The sequence below is a fragment of the Bos javanicus genome, chromosome 24 (assembly GCF_032452875.1).
Source record: "Bos javanicus breed banteng chromosome 24, ARS-OSU_banteng_1.0, whole genome shotgun sequence".
In the NCBI taxonomy this organism is placed as follows: Eukaryota; Metazoa; Chordata; class Mammalia; order Artiodactyla; family Bovidae; genus Bos; species Bos javanicus.
In genome coordinates this window covers 57,767,290-57,790,326 of record NC_083891.1, presented here as the reverse complement: position 1 = coordinate 57,790,326, position 23,037 = coordinate 57,767,290, and the positions used below count along the sequence as shown (strand labels likewise).

Below are 23,037 nucleotides of genomic sequence, written 5' to 3'. Positions count from 1 at the left end.
CGATAATTCAACCAGTACCTTATATGTAAGAAATTTTAAAAAAGATGCTCCTCTGAAGTGTATTTTAATTCATGAAAACGGCACATCTATAACCAATAGTATAACGCAGAATGCAATTTCACCTCAGGATGTTTAAAAACAAACAAGGCTGAGGGCTCCTGTGGCTCATCTGTGGTCTCTGAAAGCAGGGCTTCTCCAGGCAGGGCAGTCTCTCCTTCATCTGTGTGTTCCTGGCACACAGCAGGAGTTCAGTGAGTGTTTAACCGATGAAGGAATAAACACAGTTCAGGGGAACAGCCACTGCCATGCCAGGTGTAAGAGATTCCACAGCATTTCCTTATAATATTAGGGGGTTAGAAAAATACCCATGTATCTTTTTCTAGGCAGAGAAGGGAAATCTCATTTCGTGGATTGCTATTTTTTTGTTGCTGCTGCTGCTGCTAAGTCGCTTCAGTTGTGTTCAACTCTGTGCGACCCCACAGACGGCAGCCCACCAGGCTCCCCCGTCCTTGGGATTCTCCAGGCAAGAACACTGGAGTGGGTTGCCATTTCCTTCTCCAGTGCATGAAAGAGAAAAGTGAAAGTGAAATCACTCAGTCGTGTCCAACTCTTAGCGACCCCATGGACTGCAGCCCATCAGGCTCCTCCACCCATGGGATTTTCCAGGCAAGAGTACTGGAGTGGGGTGCCATTGTTATGCAGGTATAAATATCATTTACTTTCTATAGTCTGAATTAATCTAAAATCTGTGTTAGTTTTAGTGTTCACAGATGAGTTATTATTTCTTTACTGACAAATGGTACTATAAAAAATCACACCAAACAACTCTAAACACCTTCTTGAAAAGAAGTTGGTTTTTGTTCTTAAAAAAAAACTCAGTGTGGGCTTCCTTATAAAAACGTTTGACATTCCTATTTGCTAGGAATACTTGTGAACATAGTCCCCTAGGCCGGCACTCTGGTGCCCACTGATTCTTCTCCGTCAACAGTCTGAAGTGATGACTTCTTTATGTGTATTCTACAGTAAACAGTAAAAAGGCATTTAGAAGGAGAAAAAAAAAAAGCTAATTCAGCTGCAGCCCCCAACTCCCAGCAAGAACGTGGTTTTCAGCAGGAAAGAAAACTTGCTTCCTTGGTTCCACAGGGCAGGATCCAGGTTGTCAACTTTTCCTGAATTCCTACTTAAATAAGAAAAATGGTTCTTTCATATATATCATTCTGGGTAAAAAAATGACAAAATGGACACACACTGGTTTGTTCATTGTGGGTGCTCATCATCATGTACGTGGCAGGGACGATGAAAAAGAAATGAACACAGAGCTCCTGGCCCTGAGGGTCTTGCAGCTCATTCAGGCACGCTCACGCTATCAGTCACACACAGAAAAGCCGGCGTGTAATTAAATAGCACACATCATGGGATTAGAGCAACGCTGTACGAGATACATAAAGTGCCGAGGGGAGCATCAGCATGAGGGGAAGCGACAACGGATGGTCCAGAGAGAAAGGGAACAGTCTGGAAAGGCAGGGAGGAAGGAAGGTGCCTTATAGGCAGCGGGCACAGAGACCAACAAGGCCTGGCCCTGGAATGACAGCTAACAGAAAGGAGACCAGCCTAGAAGGAATTAAATTATTGCTGTAAATCAAAGTGTTTAGAAAATCACGGTACACAGTGGGTTTAATTAGTGAATCAATGAAAATCAAGTAAGTGAAAAGATAACTCACAGAATGGGAGAACATGTCCGCATAGACAGATTAGTATTTGTGAGGACACACTGTATATCTACAAGGACACTTTGTATCCAGAATGTATGAAGAACTCTTCAACAAGAAAAAGACAATTTTAAAACGTGCAACAGACTTGAATGAACATTCCTCCAAAGAGAACATACAAATGGCAAACAGGCACAGGAGGAGACGCTCGATATTAGCAACCATTAGGGAAAGGCAGAACAAAACGGTGTGACGCCCCTTCACACTCATCAGGAGGCTGTGACCACAAAGGCGAGAGCGAAGGCAGGCGAGGGTGAAGAGGGAGTAGGAACCTCGTTTGCTTCTGGCAGGAACATACGGTAGCGCAAGCCCTCTGCAATCAGGCGGTTCCTCAGCAAAACAGCATTCTGTGACCCAGAAATGCCACGCCAAGGTAAATATCCAGGAGAACTGAAAACACGTGTCCACAAGAATGTGCACATGCAATGTGTTCACAGGGGCACTAGTTCTAATATCTAAATAGTGGAGAATGGTTAAATGTCCATTTGCTGATCAATGAATAAACATTCTCTATCCACACAGTGGATGATTAATTAGTCATAAAAGTAACGCTACAACACAGAGGAAGCTTGGATGCACTGTGCCAGAAGTGACTGAAGCCAGACCCAGAAGGACTGGCAGGGAGTGACTCCATTCCTAGCAGAGTCCTCGGGAGACAAACCCAGAGGCAGCGAGCGGTTTGCTGCTGTCGGAGTCTGGGGTCAGCAGGAATGAGGAGGGACAGCGAGTGGATACAGGGTCTGGGGGCCGATGACAACGTTCTGGAGTTAGCTGACTGAACGGCATTGTGTGGACACTGAAAATCACTGAACTGGGACCTGCTGTGCAGCGCGGAGCGGGGAGCTCAGTTCGGGGCTGTTCGGTGACCTGGAGCGGTGGGACCGCGGGGCTGGGGGGAGGTCCGGCAGGGAGGGGGTCTGTGTACACACAGCCAATCACCACTGCACAGCAGAAACTAACGCAACGTGGGAAATAAACTACAGTTCAAGAAAAATGTTTATAAAATGAGGAAAAGACCCATGTACTTTAAAAGTGCAAGATTTACACTGTCTAGTATTCAAAATCTGACTCCACTCCCTGTCCGTCTCTTTCCTGCTTCCAGAGCAAGATACGCTTATTTGCAATCTCCATGGCCCTACTCAAGTCACACTCTCTTCCCATCTACCCAAATCTTTGCCAAGGCTTGGGCTGATCTCAGGTTCAGACCCTGGGCAAGTTATCACCTGGCCTTCAGCTTCTGAACACATTTCAGTCCCACCCTGCTGGGAAATCCTACAGCAGCCTTGACACTTCAAATCACACACGGGCACTTTACAGTTCTATGTAGACACAGTTTCTTTGATAAAAGTAACTGTAATAAAGAAATTTTATATCTGCATGGCATTTTCATGATTTTCATAAACATGATCAGATTTTAACCTGTAACAATTTTTAAATGACCTACTTTATAGGTGAGAAAATAAAATTTTAAAACAAATAATATGCTTAAAATCATATAGCTGATAGGTATTTGCATTCCATACATAGCGTTTTCCCCGTCCCATTATATTAGGGGGCTTATAAATTTCCTCAGATGGTAAAGAATCTGCCTGCAAGGCAGGAGACCCAGGTTCGATCCCTGGGTTGAGAAGATGCCCTGCAGAAGGGAATGGCTACCCACTCCAGTATTCTTGCCTGGAGAATCCCGTGGCCAGAGGAGCCTGGCGGGCTCCCATTGTGTCATTTAACACATCTGGCTTCAGCAAGGCTTGACTTGGGAGCAAAAGCAACTTCAAGGGAGGGAGGGTTTAGCCTCCCTCATGCAGGAAAAGCTAGGTGTGGTCCAGTGTTTCAATGCTGTATGCCCAGGTCTGCCATCACTGAAAAGGCACTGACAACAAAATACCGTTTGATCACCACAGAGCAATTCATGACAAATGTAATAAGCATTTTGTATCAAAGTCTACACACAAATTATACTGCAGGAGGGTAAGCATTTTTATGTAAAATAACTAGGCCAAATCACTGTATTTTAAAAATTCCATCTCTAGTACTATTTGTACATTTAAACCACTCTTATTACTCAAGGATAGAAGGACAAAAAGGATCTCTTTTAAAATGTCAAAGAATTCAATGGGGTTAGAAATAAAACCTTATAAAATAGATCTTTTAGGAATTTTATTTCTTAGGAATATGATTTCCAAGGTTACAGTCTGTCAGAGACTTATTTTTTGTCTACAGAGAACACAGTTGCTTAAATGGAAGGCTTTCCCGCTTGAGTGGCGCTGCCGTGCACTTGGCACAGGGCTTTTATTGGAACGTGAGCGTCGCCACCACCAGCGACCTGCAGAGCGGTTACTCGAACACATCAGGCACTGCTGGAAGCCCGAGCTTTACCTCAACAAGCTCACAGGCGTCCCACGACACGTGCCTCATAGTGAGGCAGCAGATGTTGTCGCTGCCGCCCTACAGATGCGGAAGCTGAGACACGGAAGCGTTCGACAGCTCACCCACTTCACAGACTAATAAGGGGCACTCCCAGAAGTGAGCTGCCAGCTGGATCAGCTGCTGCGCTAGGTTATGCTGTCTCCTTACAACCTTCTGCTGGCTTTCAAGGTAACGTTACTCTCAGAAAATAAAAAATGTCGGTGTACTGGTATTTCCACGATCTCACCGTGCCATCTCTTTAAAAACTCCTTTTTTTCCCCCGATGAAATCTTAGGCTGAACCTTAATACATAATAAGAGATAAAAGTCAATTTCTCTATTGAGGCCTGAAGTGGAATGTTATCCAAATCCTCTATTTGTGAAGGAAAATCTGAACTCAGCAAACTACGACAACGGCTACAGTATTTCGAGGCTTTAGCATGCCAGATATGTGGCTGGTTATTTTATCTTACTTGTCCTGTAACAACCGCATTAACTTGTCTATCCATTGTATACATCCTTTCTGGCTTAGGAAAGTGAAGTAACTTGGTCACAGACACATAGCGAGTGAGCAGAAAAGCCAGAGCGTTGAGTCCAGGGTTCGTGACTGTTGGGTCTGCTGCTTAACCCCTGAGCTACACTGACGCGAGTGGTTCCAGCGTGAGTGAGGCTTTGGCCCTATTCTAGCCAGGTTCCTTGAACCTTCTTTTCTATTGAAGCACAGCTCAGCTGCAGCAGGTGATGAATGTAGACAAGTGTTAGGTGGGGTGGACACTAAGCCAAGGACTTACTCCATCCTAGCTTATCTATATTGGAGAAGGCGATGGCACCCCACTCCAGTACTCTTGCCTGGAAAATCCCATGGACGGAGGAGCCTGGTAGGCTGCAGTCCATGGGGTCACTAAGAGTCAGACACGACTGAGCGACTTCACTTTCACTTTTCACTTTCATGCATTGGAGAAGGAAATGGCAACCCACTCCAGTGTTCTTGCCTGGAGAATCCCAGGGACGGGGGAGCCTGGTGGGCTGCCGTCTATGGGGTTGCACAGAGTTGGACACAACTGAAGCGACTTAGCAGCAGCAGCAGCAGGTTATTTATATAACTGAAATCTTTATCTATTTATCCTTATTTATAGGTAACAAATAGGTCAGTTATTCCTGTTTCTAGCTTGTGTTTTTAGTGCTTATATATGTTTAAAAACTGAATTACATATTCTGTTCTGCTAATTTTTATTTCCTTCACAAACCCAAGGGCAGTATAATACAGAAGGGCATAAACTTCAGTGCCCATGCTTTCCACGCTGACACTGCTCTTCTGAAACTCCTGTGGCTCTAGCTCTGCCTCCCCTGCCCCCCAAAGTACTCCTGGTCCCCGGGGCTGCCAGCTGGACGTGAGGGCACAGCCCAGGGAACATGCCTATGCCCTCTGGCCTCTGCCACACTTACATTGAAAGCAGATGTGTCTGGTGTTTGGGATATTCACAATACTTCAAAATATTATGCAACCACCCTGTTAAGACATGAATCAGTCGTATTTAAACATTTTTCTAGCTTTTAAAAAAAATATATATTTATTTTTATTTGGCTGCACTGAATCTTTGTTGTGTTATGTGGGATCTAGTTCCCTGACTTGGGATCGAACCCGGGCCTCTTTACTCTATATTTCAAGTTGATGTTTTTATTTTGGGGCAAAGCTTCAGCATAAGATAAACTCTTCTTACTAGAACTTTTAATATTTCTGGTTCTCAAGTTTCCAGGGGCAATTAAAATTTAAGTTTTGATTTTATTTTTAAGTTTTGATTTAAAAAGCTAAAAAGAATTTAAAGCCAAGGTAATAATGCTAATAAGAAATTACAATAAATAATCAAATTCATAATTTTTCATATAATTCCTTAACTCTTAAAATACTTCACCAATCTCAAAACCCAAATTGGTAAATATTTTTTCCTTGCACCTCATTACCTCTGGGAAAGTTTTAGAAGCCTTTTCCTGTTTAAGCCATCTATGCACTTAACAACTGAGATAAATTATGTAATATAAAATAAATCAACTAACCACCTTATTAGAGACTAAAACTATAAATCAAGTACCACAGGGGCACATTTGTATTGTATATTCTATCATTTTCATAAGAAAAATGGATTCTCAGAGTCATTACTTTATATGCTCATGAATTAAGATTACATTGTTAAAACATCAGAAGAATGTTGAAGTCCCAAATCTGAGATATTTACTTTGCTGATTCACTTGCGTAGCAACTGTAATCCTTGGTACTTAAGAAGAAACTCATTTAAAACTTACTGAGATTTTAAGATTTTCCCCCATCCTATATACAGTAATGTTCTAAATCTTGAAAGAAGTTAGTTTTTTCTTCCATTAAAAATTCTACTTTGAGTATCTTTGTTTCTTTGTTGTTAGGTGTCTAATGATGTCTATCTTCTTTGTGAATTGTACCTTTTATCATTAAAAATTATTCATCTTTGTTTAATTAAAAAAAAAAACTTCTACTTTGAGAACCTTTAGCAATTCTATCAAGTTTGCCTCATCATATTAGTCTAATTAGAAGTAAAAAGGCTAAATAAAGGAATTATTGAAGTAAAGTAACTGGAAAGATATAGAAGCCAAATCAACTTGGTTTAGCGTGGCATCCTGACAGCAGGTCTGGAAATGTTACTTTCCTGGCAGCTGGATGTTATTATACAACATCGCAGGGAGCACAGCTCTGAGAAATGCAGCTGAGAGTGACAGCTGGCTTCCCATACTTTTGGCTATGCCCATTAAAAGAAAATCACCAAAGAAACGGCTTATTACTGACAGCATACTCTCTCTTTAAAGAATCTTTACCATAAATGTAGTGTTCTTAATATATTTAAATGAAAGAATGAGAAAAAACATTAAAAAAAATTTACTGTTAGTATTCTTGTGGAGGTCCATCTTTAACCTGGGCTTCCCGGGCGGCTCAGATGGTAAACAATCTGCCTGCAATGCTGCAGACCTGGGTTTGATCCCTGGGTTGGGAAGATCCTCTGGAGAAGGAAATGGCTACCCATTCCAGTACTCTTGACTGGAGAAGTTCATGGACAGAGGAGCCTGGAGGGCTATAGTCCATTTTGTCGCAAAGAGTCGGACACAACTGAGCAATTAACACTTTCATCTTTAACTGTATCTGGGTAGGACTTTAGTTTACTGATTGTTCTCATATGTCTCACTCATCAATATTTCCTTGTTAAATTTTAGTTCCCACTAAAAGGCCAGAAAATACCATGCAATAGTTAGAAAACAGAAGAAAACATGTGGAATGTACATTCGGGTACAACTTTTTATACTCCACACACACACATGCATATTAGTATTTTACATATATGAATATACAATTTGCTATCTGGTCACTGAACTTTACTGTAGCTCTTGTAGTCAATGAAACAAAATCACGTAAGATAGGTTGAGAATTCTACTAAGAACAACACTGTTTTGAGACGTGAAAGTAAAGACATCAAGTTAATTAGTCACATGGAACTAAGGAATGAAGATCAAATCCATCTTCTATTACAAGAATAAAACTTTTCAACAGTCCATTTGCCATGCCTTTCTCTGCTTTTCAATTCTCAACCTAACTTGTACAACAAAAAGACAAGGGGATAATTACAAAAGCGAAGATGATAAGTATCTTACCATAGACTCCTTTGTCTAAAAGCAGTAAAAATTCATCCACGGCGTTACGCATCTCATATTCAGTAAGATCCAACAGTGAAACGACTTTGAAGTCTAGCTGTCTTAACAAGTTGGTCAATTCATACACATCCACCAAAGGAGCTTTAAGCTTGGGATGCTCCCAATAATTCATATTTCCTATCAAAAGAGCAACCTTGTCCTTTGCTGTTAAAAAAAAAAAAGAGGAGGAGGGGGAGACATTTAAAGGAGGATATAAAGTTTAAAAACAAAACGCAAAAAAAGAAGGCTTTACAGATAAGATTTCTTCATTTTATTTCATTTTAGAGCTAGGCTATCACTTTATGTAGTAGACCAATGCACTCTACTGAGGAATACAGAAACTGGTGAGTCAAACAACTGAAATTCAACTTAATTGATGCTTTGGAAAATCAGGCAAAGGATACTAACTGTACATGAAGCGAACAGTAACTAACATTACAGTAATACTTTTACTGATTTATAACAGAAGGAAAGAATGCTCAGTATAGACTTTTAGAGCAAATTTAAATAAAGAATGTTTGGAATTGGGTTCCTATCAAATTAAGTTCTGTTCTACTGATAACAGAAGAGGCCAGAAACAAAACGGAAGAGGCCAGAAACAAAAGGAATACCGAAACGAGGGACGAGAAGAGTTCCCATCAGAGCAGGTGAGGGGAAACCAAAGACAGAGAGCAGAGCTTAACAAACACTGCATTCTCTATTTTCTGTTGCTGTACTGTCTCCTCTTCGCTTCTTTTTTAAAAAAAACCTCCCATTTGGGTGAGATGTGGCTGCCTCAGGGCGGTGTGAAGCATTTTTGTGTGACTATCTTAGTAGTTCATTTTCTGACCTTAGTGAACTGCTGCTGCTAAGTCACTTCAGTCATGTCCGACTCTGCAACCCCATAGACGGCAGCCCACCAGGCTCCCCGTCCCTGGGATTTTCCAGGCAAGAACACTGGAGTGGGTTGCCATTTCCTTCTCCAATGCATGAAAGTGGAAAATGAAAGTGAAGTCGCTCAGTTGGGTCCGACTCCTAGCGACCCCATGGACTACAGCCTACCAGGCTCCTCCATCCATGGGATTTTCCAGGCAAGAGTACTGGAGTGGGGTGCCACTGCCTTCTCCGTTAGTGAACTGAGGCTTTGCTAAAGACGTGGTCTCATAGAAAGAGCTTTTCTGTCGTAAGGGGCAAAAAGATCCACGTGTTGTGTGCTCAGTCATATCCGAATCTTTGCGACCCCATCACCTGCAGCCACACCAGACTCCTCTGTCCACGGGTTTCTCCAGGCAAGAATACTAGAGTGGGTTGCCATTTCCTCCTCTGGGTGATCTTCCTGACCCAGGGATCAAACCCACATCTCCTGCATCGGCAGGCAATTCTTTAACTGCTGAATCACCTGGGAAGCCTAAAAAGATGCACACCTGTGCCTTTAAAAGTATCAGCTGGCTTTATTTGGTATACAGCTTGTCCAAAAGAGTTGTGGAAGGCTGAGCATAGTCTAGTGCTTAAGAGGTCTTCAGAACTGTACTCTTGCTAGCGGGGGTGGAGTTAAAAGTAGACTTGAGACTGTGCGTGATACGAGAAATCTGAGGTTTCTCTCGAGGGCTGGCAGCAGGGTGTGTCCAGCACACACTGGGGTCTAAATCTGTGATGGAAACAGCAGGAAGCAGTGGAGAAGGTGTAACAGGAGGGTGCGGCAGCCCCAGCCACACCCTCTTGAATCTCTGCAAAAAAATTAGAGATACCAAGGGGACATTTCATGCAAAGATGGGCTCGAAAAAGGACATAAATGGTATGGACCTAACAGAAGCAGAAGATATTAAGAAGAGGTGGCAAGAATACACAGAAGAACTGTACAAAAAGATCTTCACGACCCAGATAATCACGATGGTGTGATCACTCACCTAGAGCCTGACATCTTGGAATGTGAAGTCAAGTGGGCCTTAGAAAGCATCACTATGAACAAAGCTAGTAGAGGTGATGGAATTCCAGTTGAGCTATTCCAAATTCTGAAAGATGATGCTGTGAAAGTGCTGTACTCAATATGCCAGCAAATTTGGAAAACTCAGCAGTGGCCACAGGACTGGAAAAGGTCAGTTTTCATTCCAGTCCGAAAGAAAGGCAATGCCCAAGAATGCTCAAACTACCGCACAATTGCACTCATCTCACACACTAGTAAAGTAATGCTCAAAATTCTCCAAGCCGGGCTTCAGAAATATGTGAATTGTGAACTTCCAGATGTTCAAGCTGGCTTTAGAAAAGGCAGAGGAACCAGAGATCAAATTGCCAACATCTGCTGGATCATCGAAAAAAGCAAGAGAGTTCCAGAAAAACATCTATTTCTGCTTTACTGACTATGCCAAAGCCTTTGACTGTGTGGATCACAACAAACTGTGGAAAATTCTGAAAGAGGCAGGAAACCAGACCACCTGACCTGCCTCTTGAGAAACCTGTATGTAGGTCAGGAAGCAACAGTTAGAATTGGACATGGAACAACAGACTGGTTCCAAATAGGAAAAGGAGTACATCAAGGCTATATATTGTCACTCTGCTTATTTAACTTACATGCAGAGTACATCATGAGAAACACTGGGCTGGAAGAAGCACAAGCTGGAATCAAGACTGCCGGGAGAAATATCAATAACCTCAGATATGCAGATGACACCACCCTTATGGCAGAAAGTGAAGAGGAACTCAAAAGCCTCTTCATGAAAGTGAAAGTGGAGAGTGAAAAAGTTGGCTTAAAGCTCAACATTCAGAAAACGAAGATCATGGCATCTGGTCCCATCGCTTCATGGGAAATAGATGGGGAAACAGTGGGAACAGTGTCAGACTTTTATTTTTTGGGCTCCAAAATCACTGCAGATGGTGACTGCAGCCATGAAATTAAAAGATGCTTACTCCTTAGAAGGAAAGTTATGACCAACCTAGATTGCATATTAAAAAGCAGAGACATTACTTTGCCAACAAAGGTCTGTCTAGTCAAGGCTATGGTTTTCCCAGTGGTCATGTATGGATGTTAGAGTTGGACTGTGAAGAAAGCTGAGCACCGAAGAATTGATGTTTTTGAACTGTGGTGTTGGAGAAGACTCTTGAGAGTCCCTTGGACTGCAAGGAGATCCAACCAGTCCATTCTGAAGGAGATCAGCCCTGGGATTTCTTTGGAAGGAATGATGCTGAAGCTGAAACTCCAGTACTTTGGCCACCTGATGCGAAGAGTTGACTCATTGGAAAAGACTCTGATGCTGGGAGGGATTGGGGGCAGGAGGAGAAGGGGACGACAGAGGATGAGATGGCTGTATGGCATCACCGACTTGATGGACATGAGTTTGAGTGAACTCTGGGAGTTGGTGATGGACAGGGAGGCCTGGTGTGCTGCGATTCATGGGGTCGCAAAGAGTCGGACACGACTGAGCAACTGAACTGGACTGAACTGAATGTCACCAAAAATCTCTTTGGAATTTCTTCCTTTTCCACACTAAGGTCGAGGGTTAAACAAGGTCTGGAGAAAAATTAGAACCAACTCAAAGACAGTGACTCCCTCAACGTGGCAAAATACCCCACTTTGTGAGAAGACTCAAATACTTTCTTTTTTTTGGCCTCACCATGCAGTTTGCACATTCTTAGTTCCCCAACCAGGGATTGAACCCCAGGCCCTCAGCAGTGAAAGTGTGGAGTCCTAACTACTGGACTGCCAGAGAATTTCCTTTGTCTGGTATCTTTGTTCTATATTCACATTTTCAGAGATACCTTGCAAACTGCCTATTCTTTTGAGTGCACACATTAAAAAAAAAAAAATTAAACAATACTTAAGCCACATTTCTGATTCAATAAAAGTCACTTTAAGTCTGGTTCAAATGATAATCTCTTCTCCTATCCCAAAGAGAAGGCCAGTTTTTCAAGACTATTTTAATAGGCAAATTCAGTCACAAAGCCTCTACTGTCTTTCATTTTAAAACTCAAAAAAAAAAAAAAAAGTTAAGAATACTCAGGGTGGATTTCAGTTAGGAGGCAGTATAAGATTTATTATCACCTGTATTTCCTTTTTTTTTTTTTTAAGTTTCTTCTTAAATAAACTAGAAATGTACTGTTACACTAATTTACCCACTATATACCAAGACATTAGCTGGCTAATCCACAGAAATATTTCAGAGCATTGTTTTCTGAGCCCATTAACCCTATCAGAGTTCAGAACCAATCTTAATATACTGATGGACTCAGACTCAGTTCAACCTGCTCCTCAGTGAGGGGAGCTGGAGCCTGGGGTGCCGGCCTTTCATCATTATAGCCCCAACCAGGGGCCTCCCAGTGAGATTCTCAGAGTAAAGAGTCTGTGTTGTACAGCGGATTTCTTGGTGGGATATTATGACAATTTAGTATATATCTTACACTGGGATATTATGACAATTTAGTATATATCCTACACTAAGTTCTACTGGCAGAAAAAAGTTATGAGATATGTAACTGAAAAAAATCACCGGGGTCTTTAGAGGGGAGGAAACAGTTGTTAGACTAAGCATGCAGGCTGCTCCTGCTAAGATCACTGCTTTTGTCATCTGTTTGGAAGGGACACTTGGTACAGTACACAGATGCAAGGGTTTAGCCACTCGAGAACCATGGGGCCTAAAAGCTATGTATCAGTAATTGACCACAACTCTTCAAAAACTTTTCCCCAGTGATAATGTGGGATCTTCATTCCCCGACCAGGGATCGAAGCTGCCCCTCCTGCATTGAAAGTGCAGAGTCTTAACCAATGGACCTCCAGGGAGTCCCCCAATGATAATTTTAATGCTTAGTTCCTAAAATGTCTTGAGGCATCTTCTTGAGTTTGGTAATAGAGATGATGGGTCAGTAACTTACCTTGCCCACTCTACTTGCAAAACAGTTCCTGAACAATAGTTGAACTGGGGTGGATTTAGAACAGAGAAGTAGACTGCGGTGGCCGAAATAGGAGATGACAAAGTCTGGTTCCAGGAATTAGTAGTAGAAAGGGAAAGAAAAAGTCAGAGACATGACAGAGAAAGAAACAGTAAAATTTGAAGTTGAGGAGATAAGAGTAAGGAATCAAAGAAAACTTCAAAATAACAACTATATAAGCAACTTATGATGGGTTTTCAAGTGATTAAAAATAAATGAAACTTTCTGTAGAAAAACATTTACTGTAAGAGCCACCCACAACTTCTTGAACACATACCATTCACTGGAAAAAGGGAACACAGACACCAGCTGATTAAGCAACAGAATAAAACCACTTCAGAAAGATATTTTCACTGTATGATCCTAGACATCTTCTAAAGCTTAATGAAATGTATTGCTTAAACTCTGGTACAAGTTACACCATTAATTCCCCGTCTGATTATTCTAATAGTGTGCTACTCATTTCATCCAAAAATGAGTTAATGTTTATTAGCAGCTGGAGAAGGACCTGGTAACACTGAGCGCTCCGTCAGCATCTGTTAAATAAAGAGCCTCTGGCCATCTATCGGTGACTGAGCCCTGACACCAAATCTGAGTGAGTGAACAGACAGTCCTTGTTGGTCTCATGCGTCAGATCTTCGTCTTTCTACGTCCTTCAAAATAAAGCCCAAGCTCCTTAGTCTGGTGACAAAGCCATTGGTACTCTAGTCCCGGCTGCCCTTCGAGCTGTGGTGAGAGACGGCCCCCGAGGGTAGCCCCTCATGGCCTCCTTAGGCAGTGAGGCCCCTCACTCTGCCCCCCGTCTCTGGCTCCGAGTCTGGGCTGCCCTGTGACCCTGTCTGAGCATAATATAGTGGGACACTCTGCCAGTTCTGGGTCTAAACCTTAAGAAGTCCTGAGAGCTTCCGGTCTGGGGACTCAGCCACCGTGCAAAGAAAGTAAATTACCTGGTGAGACCACAGGTGGGGGAGGAGAGGAGAGAGTGAAGTAGACTGAGAATATTACAGGACAGGAAAACAGGGGGCCATATGCCCCTTGAAGGGGACAGCTACTATTTAGTCACAGCCTACAGCTGTCACTCTAAAGCTACCATTTTTGAGAGAACTTATAAACCTGAATTTGTATATGCTGTCTGATCAGTGACAGCTGATTCTGTCTGAAGCCACTGTGCGGGACCCCTCCCGCAGTTAGTGCCCTTTCTCCACAGCCTGAACAGTCCCATGGAAGCTCCCCTCCGTGCTGTCAGCCTTCACCTCCATGCTGACAATGCTGCTGACTGTGTCTCCGAGCCTGGCCTCTCCTTAGAGTTCCAGACCCATGTGTGCAAATGCCTGCTGTGTACCTCTGCCTAGACAAGACACAAACACCTCAAACTGGCTAGGCCAAAATAAGAGTCCGCTGCTGTTTGAATCTTGCTTTTGATCCTGTGCTCTCTAACTCAGTGGGCTGTGCGACCACCTGCCTCGTGGCCCAAGTACGAACCTGAGCAGGCATGGTGATGCCTCTGTACTTTTTGTGCCCTAGAGTGAGGTGATGAGAACAGCTTACCGATCCCATCATCTCAAGGTCTCCTGAACCTGCTCTGTCTTCTTCTGCATTGACTTGGTACTAGCCTGGTTTAGAGTCTCATCATCTCTTTATCTGGACTATTGCAACAGTCTCAATTTTTCTCTTAACTTAAACAATGTCTCCCTTCCAGTTCATTTTCTATACACTGATACAAGACTGGTCTTTTGGAGGGACAAGCTCACCCTTCTTTCAAAGCTTCCTTCCAGTGGCTTGTCTGAGAAATGGGGCTCCTCACGACCTGGTCTTAATCTGCTTCTCTAAGTTCCTGCTCTTCCTGCTCTAGAGCAGGGGTCCCCAACCTCCAGGATCTAATGCCAGATGATCTGAGGTGCAGCAGATGTAATAATAATAGAAACGAAATGCATAATAAGCATAATGTGCTTGACTCATTCCCAAACCATGCCCCCACCTCCAGTCCATAGGAAAACCGTCTTCCACGAAACAGGTCCCTGGTGCCAAAAAGGCTGAGGACTGCCGCCCTGGGGGCATGGTGTGTTACTCGCAACTTCCCCAATACAACAGACACCCTGTCTTCTTTCTCTACGATGTTTCTTTAGGATTTCACGTTTCCTGTCTGGAAGGCCCTTCTCCCATTCATCCTTCAACATGCAGAACTGCTACAGCAACCTCTCAGGTGCTTTCCTAACCTCTAACCCCACCAAGATGCAGTATTAGTCGCTTCTGTGTGACCTACACATGCTTCTTTCTGCTTTTATGTTTATTTTTTTGCACATTGCCAAACCAGAAATCACTCCACAGAAGCTGACCTGGTCTCAGAAACTGAATTCATAATCTTTTTATCTATTTATTTTTTTTTTTGAATTCACAATCTTTTTATTTATCTTATTTAAAAAATGTATTTATGTGGCTGTGATGGGTCTTAGTAGTGGCACGAAAACTTTCATTGCAGCATGTGGGATCTAGTTCCCTGACCAGGGATTGAACCCAGGCCCTCTGCATTGGGAGCATGAAGTCTTAGCCACTGGACCAGCAGGGAAGTCCCTCATAATCTTTTCAAAGTCTCCTATTCTATACTTTCTTTTATAAATATCCAAAAGAAAACATGTTATTCAAATATTTATACAAGTTGTCAATTTTAAAAGTCTCAAATCCCTTCATAAGCCCCATAAAAGAGTTGTATGCTACAATTATATTTGGTTACAGGGCTTTCCTGGTGGCTTAGATGGTAAAGAATCCTCCTGCAATGTGGGAGACCTGGGTTAGATCCCTGGATCAGGAAGATCCCTTGGAGAAGGAAACTGCTACCCACTCCAGTATTCTTGCCTGGAGAATCCCTTGGACAGAGGCACCCGGAGGGTTATAGTCCATGGGTCACAAAGAGGGGGACACAACTGAGTGACTAACACTTTCATTTTCAAGCGTTTTAAAGCTCTACTTACCCAAAGGTTGGTCAACTGTTTGCTCTTGATTATCTACAGAAAGATAAAAACAAAAAGATAAGCGAGTTGGTCCCCATGACACATCTCCGAGGTTCGAGGAAACAGTGACAGTCCCATCGGCAGTACAGCGAAAGGCAGAGTGGTTACAGCTGGTTCATGGTTTTGAGGTTTTCAGGTTCCTGATTAAAAACTTGTACCTGGATGGGAGCTGGAATCAGGGGCAGGGAATGGCTCTGGTAACAGATTGCTACAGCTGAGGGTGATTCTCTTTAACATGTTAGGTAGAAATTACAGCCTGAAAACAGTTGGTGGTGGCCATGAAGAGCAGCAGGAACGGTTAACATTTACTGAATGCTGGCCTGGGACTGTTGCATGTGTTGTAAATATAACTGATTTTAACAACCACACTTGGTGAGGTATATGCTGCTATTACCTCCATTATATAGGTAAGGAGTCTGAGACAGAAAAAGACTGAGTCACTTGCCCAGTGTTAGCAAGCTAGGGGATCTCATGCCATGGTCATGCTCTTTGCCATCATCTATACATAATATGAAATACCTCCAACTCTCAGGGACCATGCAGGAAGACACGCTGGGGAAGATGGACTTCAGATGGTCACGTGTCTCTTGCTATAGACAGGGTAAGTGTTTGCATTTTTAATAATATATATGCTCTAAGAGTCCACTGAAAATATATTCAGTTTTTTCTTACATGCTTTGGTGTTTCTAATTCTTGGGGAGCAAGGATATAATGAAAAAGGTTGGGGAAATTTCAGAAGCTTAGTGCTGTTGGTATGCAAAAGTTTTCCTGAAATAGCTTTTCAAGATGCTCACTGAAGAGCATGAAATAACAGACACATTTAGGAAAAGGGGAATTCTAACCAAGTCAAGAGAGGCAATCAGCTACAAGACGAGGATGGCTGTTCCAAAATCACTTAGTTTTGAGTGTCTGAAGCAAATCTCACGGAGGTTTCCTGGAGCTCGAGGCTGGCCCCGCAGGAATGACACCCTGGTAACAGGGCCCTTCTGCTTTGTTTCGTGGGCTTATAGTAATCAGCAAGCCCAACCATCGCTCACAACAAGAGATGTTTAGTAATGAAACATAGGCACAAAACTAAGCAAACTAGTTATGGCGTGACAACAACGAGAAATAACACATCAAGAAATAAGAGGGATCGCTACAAATATTAACTGATGTAGCTCCCGTCTGATCCCACTCTCTCGAGGTTTCATTTTCAAACAGAGTCAGAGGTTCCCTCAGTGCCTTTCGGACTCATGCCCTCTGCCTTCACGATTACTATGCCTTTTATCTCAGGCAAGTCTGCTCTTTAGCTTAGCTTGTTCAGAAATCGGTTCTCACAAAATTGGCCAAAGAATGATAAATATTCCTGCCAACTATTAGTCTCTTCATGGCCAATGATCAACCACTCGTCTGCAGAGCATCAACAGTCCCCACTGACAGTGGTTTTACTTCAGATACAGACACCCACCCAACTAGTTCAGACATGTTCAATGTCTGAGCAGCTCTGAACGGGGACCCAGGGGTCTGGCGAGCTCAGAAGTGGAACTCCTGCCACTTTTTCATAGGCTGCTTCTTGGCTCTCAAATTAATTTCATGCATTTCTCCATTTAGCTGCCTTCTTTATTTATAGTCATTCACAATGATAAAGAAATACACTGATATTTTATATTGCCTCAGTATATTTATTTTTCTACCCTACAGTCTTACAATTTAGGGTCTTTTTAATATTTTCACTTGCATGAAATTGAACTTCATGTTAAGTACTGATTTCAACCCTAAATTATGATATGTCAATCAAGGGGAAAAAACCCCACTAGTACTGCTACAGCAAGAGAATACTGCTAGTGTCTTTCTAAGTTACTGCATTCAATAACCTGGAACTCTAAAATGAGTGTTTTATGTTTGCATTACTCACCAGGATGCCCGAGATTAGTCAATTCATCTAAAATAAAATAAGAGAAAACAGATGAAATAATCTTTAAATAATTTAACTGCCAATTTAGTGTATATAGGAAGACTGATCAAAGAAGTTGACTCTGTGCTATTAAATCATGTTACAAAGTTTTATCAGGTTAGAACTTTTTAAATGCCTTAAATGAGAAGTCATGCACATTGTGAGGAGGGGAGTATGCTGTTGTGGACATCAGTTAGGACTCCTAAGCTATTACTATGTTCATCAAATGACAAAAAGCTAAACAGACTCATCTTTAATTTGATCAAAGTTTTGTAGATGTTCTGGCTAATTATGGGACAAAAACAATCAAGAGACAGGTTTGTCTATGGCCTCAACTATACACTTCTTGAAACTAATTAAAAACCTCAAATGATATTTTTAAAAATAAACGAGTTTAGAACAGTTTAAGATGTACAGAACTATTTCGAGGACAGTGCAGAGTTTCTGCATACACCCACCTACTTTCCCTATTTTTAACGTCTGACGTTAGGAAGGCATATTTGTCACAGTTAATGAACCATTAATGTTCTTTTTTTGTTCCAGGACCCTGTTCAGGACACCACGTCACATTTACTTGTGTTTCCTTGGGCTTCTCTTTGCTGTGACAGTTTCTCAGACCCTCCTTGTTTTTAATAACCTTGACCACTTTGAGGATTACTGATAAGGTAAGGTATTTTGTGGAATGTCTCTAAATCGGGAGATATCTTATGTTAGACTGGTGGAATGTGTTTTTAAAGGTATTGTGGTTTCAGAATTGTTCATCTGTAGCCCCTTGGTGGCTCAGATGGTAAAGAATCTGCCTGCAATGTTGGAGACATGGGTTCGATCGCTGGGTTGGGAAGATCCCCTGGAGGAGGGCATGGCAATCCACTCCAGTATTCTTGCCTGGAGAATTCCACGGACAGAGGAGCCTGGTGGGCTACAGTCTGTAGGGTTGCAGAGTCAGACAAGACTGAGTGACTACACACAGCACACAGCCTCTGGCTAATGGAGGGAGAGAATCATCTAAGCAAATACCTATGACATTACAGCTACCTATTTTTCCTTTACAAATTTTATGAAGATAAAAGTTAACATTCACAATAAATTACAAATGCTATACTACTCATAAAATGTGCAGTAATTTCTGTGATATAAAACCAACTACACAGTGGTATTTGCTACAGTATGGGGTCATGTACAATTTCTTCCATCTTCTGTGTTCACTCCTTCCCAGGTACTCAGGCCAGCACCTGTTCTTCCATCCTATAGTCAGTGAGGCTCAGATTCTTATTATCCGGCTGTGCTGTGTCTTCATTCGTTGCTGCACGAGGGCTTTCTCTGGTGTGGCTCATGGGCTCTAGAGCAAGGCTCAGCAGTCGTGGCGCACAGGCTGAGTTGCTCCGAGGCATCTGGGATCTCCCTGGACCAGGGATCGGACCTGTGTCCCCTGCATTGACAGGTGGGTTCTTAACCGCAGGACCACCCGAGAAGTCCAGGTTTAGGTTTTTTGTTGTATTCTCATTCCATCCTGGGCCTCCCCTCCTCTGACCTCCTAAATGATCTAAAACTTGCACACATGTATTCACCACTACAATTGTCAGAGTGTTTTCACTGCCCTTAAAAAGAAACCCTGAGTCCCACCTATTGAACCCCTACCCTCTGTCCCAATCAGGGATCTGTAACAAAGCACATAAAATTAAACAGATCACATCAGGTTCTACAGGTAAAAAAAGATAAGGTATGTTGTAGGACATCGCTGCTGTGTGCCCATCCACCAACTATAAAATGCCTCAACGCTGCAGATTTTTTTAGAAAGAAAAGTTGGATCTAATTTTTCCATCTGAAATTTTGGGAGTAATTTAATAACAGATTTACTTGAAAATTATTATCTAGTAGTATGTTCACCGCTGCAAAATTGTAGGGAGATTCTTGCAGGTAAAAAACCAGCTAGGAGGTAACCGACACGCATCACCCTGAAACCAGCGATACTAGTTTACTCTTTTTCTTAGAGGTCTGCAGTGTTAGGAGATTTTAAAAATCATGCAATTAGGTGAAAAAGAAGGAAGAGGAGTCTGTTTAGGATCTCTTTACAAAGATTCCCTCATGCAGGGCCCACAGACCACGGGATTACAGTGCACCCTTATGCTAGAGAATTCTTTTTGACAACTAAGATTGGGATGAAAATAGTAATTTCAGAACTTCAGAGTGACACCATAGCAATACAAAGGACAGGGAAACCAAGAAACATAAGAGGCGACATTATTTTCTTACTTTGCCCAAGTAGAGCCAAAGATGTTTATAACAGGTTAAAGAGGCAGAAATTGAAAAAATACTTTGCTATCCATAAATCTCATTTTGCAAAACAGTGTGGCACCACAGCAGGGCAGGCAACTTAAGCTTGAAAATTTACTCATTACAACTTATGTATAAGGCTTTGGTTAATCAAAAGAATTTGGAGTTTATGTTAAAATAACTTGCAGTTCTCTGTGTAGTATGGTAAAGGTGACATGATACCTTAATCTACAGTCTTATAACATCAAAGAATGGATCTTATAAACTTATATTAAAACAGTATACTTATTATTACATAAAAAAATGCATTAAACAATAAATCTCCAGTCCTGAAACTGTTATAGAAATTACGTTTGCATTTGAGAGGCATTTTGTCATGGCAAACAGATAGATAAAATAATCTAAACAACTATCCATGACAGGATAGCCATGTATTTTTTTAAATTTTATGAAGACAAAAATGAAATTAAGAATTAATCACACTGTTCACTATCCGTAAGATATTGTTGGAAATTAGTTATTTTAATAATGTGTCAATTGAATAGTGTCTGGAGCAATTTATGAACCCTTGAAGACTAAGATACAGTATCCTTGCATTAAAATCTTTTCTTATAGCCAGTATTTTTTCCATCACTGCACTCAGTAGGCCAGGGCACTCCACCAATCCCAAGATGAACCAGCATGCAGGATATTTGCTTTCAAACCAAAGGATTACGCTACCTTCAGTGCATTCCACTGCCTCATCTGTTCTTCCTTGTTCCAGAGAAAACAAATGTGAATACATTGTGATTCATGATCTTAGGAAGGGCGGTCATCAAGCAAACAGAGATAAATATCATAGAAATATGTTGGCAAACCAACATACGTATCAATTGCATCAGTATCTCCTACTATTAACAACATCACTACATGCATGAAGCTGAAACAGAACCAACTCCCAAATTATGTATTTCGTAAGTGGCACTGTTGATTAATAATCATTCTGCATATGTCTGTGATGTTTGTTTATTTAATAATGTTTTATTAAAAACCTTTTTCCATTAAACCCAGGGTTTTTTTTTAGCTAAAGCTCAGAATACATTTTTTGCCATAAATGTTTAATATAAACTATAAAAAACTAAAAAGATCTAAATAAATAATCTTTTTTGGTTCTTTTCTGTTCTTTATGTGTGAATCCTCATTATTAATTTAGGATGCATTCTCTCAAATTTCTATTTAAGCAAAAATAATTCCAGATGCTTAACATACCATTAAATAGAATGGGTGAATAAAATTTCCACTGCTCAGTATACTTCATCTTATATAGCTCCACTGGTCAAAACCCTGAGTGGGACTGCTTACCTACGATGACGTCTACTTTCTTGCTGTCTTGACTCTCTCGATCATTATATACACGACACCAGTAGGTTCCTTGATGCTCCAAATCCACATAAGGTACCTAAATCAGTATCAGAACATGCACATATTGACTGACTCTTTAATTTTAATTTAAAATGGCTTGGAGAAAATTATTATTATTTTTTTAAACCCTACAAAACTGAACATTGCAGACTTTCCTCCATTTTTTCCATTCATTACATTAGGTCAAGTACTAGCAAGCAAATAATACAATGACTCTAACGGTAGTGAGTCTGATGCGACACTAGTTGACACCTTTCAGGTAAGCACTTACGTATGGGCTGGCACGGTGTTCTAGCCCTTTTGTAAATATAAGAATCAATTAACACTGGATAATAAAGATCGTGAAAAAAACAAAAAAAACTTGAAAACACCCCAAATATGAATCACTATTCACTGTGATTTTTCATTATACTATTTATTTCCATATTAACCACCCCAAATGTCCCCGAGACCAACTTCCTACCATGTATAGCTTTTTTGTCTCGTGTGTTAATCGTGATTCATTTTTGAACCACTGGTACTGAGGAATGGGGCTTCCGACAGCCACACACTGTAAGATCAACGTGCTGCCAGGCATCAGCTTTTGGGACTTTGGTTCAACACAGATTTGCAACTTGGATTCAGAGATGCCATCCCAACTGCCTTAAATTAAAAGAAAAATAGCAATGAACATAAAAGCTCTAAGTTAAAAAAACCTTTTAAAACTTTAATTAAAAAAAAATGCTTTCAAGTTCATCCTTCATTTTTTTTCCCCCACAATCTTTAATAGAATCTCCCAAATGATATTTCAGAAAACTGTTGCACTTCTAGAAATATTAAGAGATGTTCTATGGATAAAGGATGCTATGGACAAATAAGTTTAGAACATTCTGGGTTAAACAAAGTTAGACAGATTTCTTTACTGCAGAACTTCTCAAAGTATTAGCATGCACTATATATTTAAGAGGGGAAAATAGTTTATGTGGTTTCTAAATGTGCTTAGCCATGTTTGGTAGAGCAAAGGACTTAACATCTTGAGTGACATTCATGTTAAAAACAGAAAGTTCTATGTTCCGCTGTTTGATTTTACTTGCCTTTTTGAAATCAGGAGTTTTGCAATTAGCACTGAATAAATATGGATGGGTTATCCCTAGCATTTCTTTCCAAGGCAGATATCAGAAAGCATTTTTTATTGAAGGCTCATCTGTCAGTCTTTAAGAGCCTTGAGGAAAGAGGGCTTGTCAATGAGATGTGGTAACAATGAAATTCTGTGTCTAGCACATTGCAGGTGATCAATAATATTTGTTGAATGAACAATATTCTATTCATAAACATGAAAGTTCATTACATGCACAGAAATATTCTAAAAATGTATAAACCACTCTCTTAATTAATCATGACTATTTCTAGAGACTTTACTCAGGTGTGGGAAAAGCTAAACTGAGAAGAAGAATGGAAGACACAATTGGTAACAAAAGTCTGTTTCCCTCATGCTGTTTGTCTGGCAAAAACAACAAACATGGTTCCTGACTGTGTGTGTGAATAAACAAAATAATACCTGACGGCTACTCTTCAGAAGACCTTGGGGTTCTTCCTTGATCAATACCGGTTACTGAACTAAAAAGCGGACGGGCAAAGACGGGAAAACTGGCTGG

At 41.3% G+C, this 23,037-nt stretch overlaps 1 protein-coding gene across 2 annotated transcripts in view; it reads right to left on the bottom strand.

Moving 5' to 3' along the window:
* The window catches only part of MALT1 (MALT1 paracaspase), a 66,540-nt gene that overhangs the window by 13,411 nt on the left and 30,092 nt on the right, over positions 1-23,037 (bottom strand). Inside the window, exons 5-10 of one of the 2 annotated variants that reach the window (XM_061400333.1) lie at positions 21,867-22,045; positions 21,344-21,440; positions 20,723-20,755; positions 17,690-17,716; positions 15,754-15,786; positions 7,847-8,050 (exon numbers count right to left, since the gene is read on the bottom strand). In XM_061400333.1, the coding sequence (XP_061256317.1) occupies positions 7,847-8,050; positions 15,754-15,786; positions 17,690-17,716; positions 20,723-20,755; positions 21,344-21,440; positions 21,867-22,045 (573 nt within the window). The remainder of the gene's footprint in view (positions 1-7,846; positions 8,051-15,753; positions 15,787-17,689; positions 17,717-20,722; positions 20,756-21,343; positions 21,441-21,866; positions 22,046-23,037) is intronic. The other variant, XM_061400335.1, reaches the window with a different exon arrangement.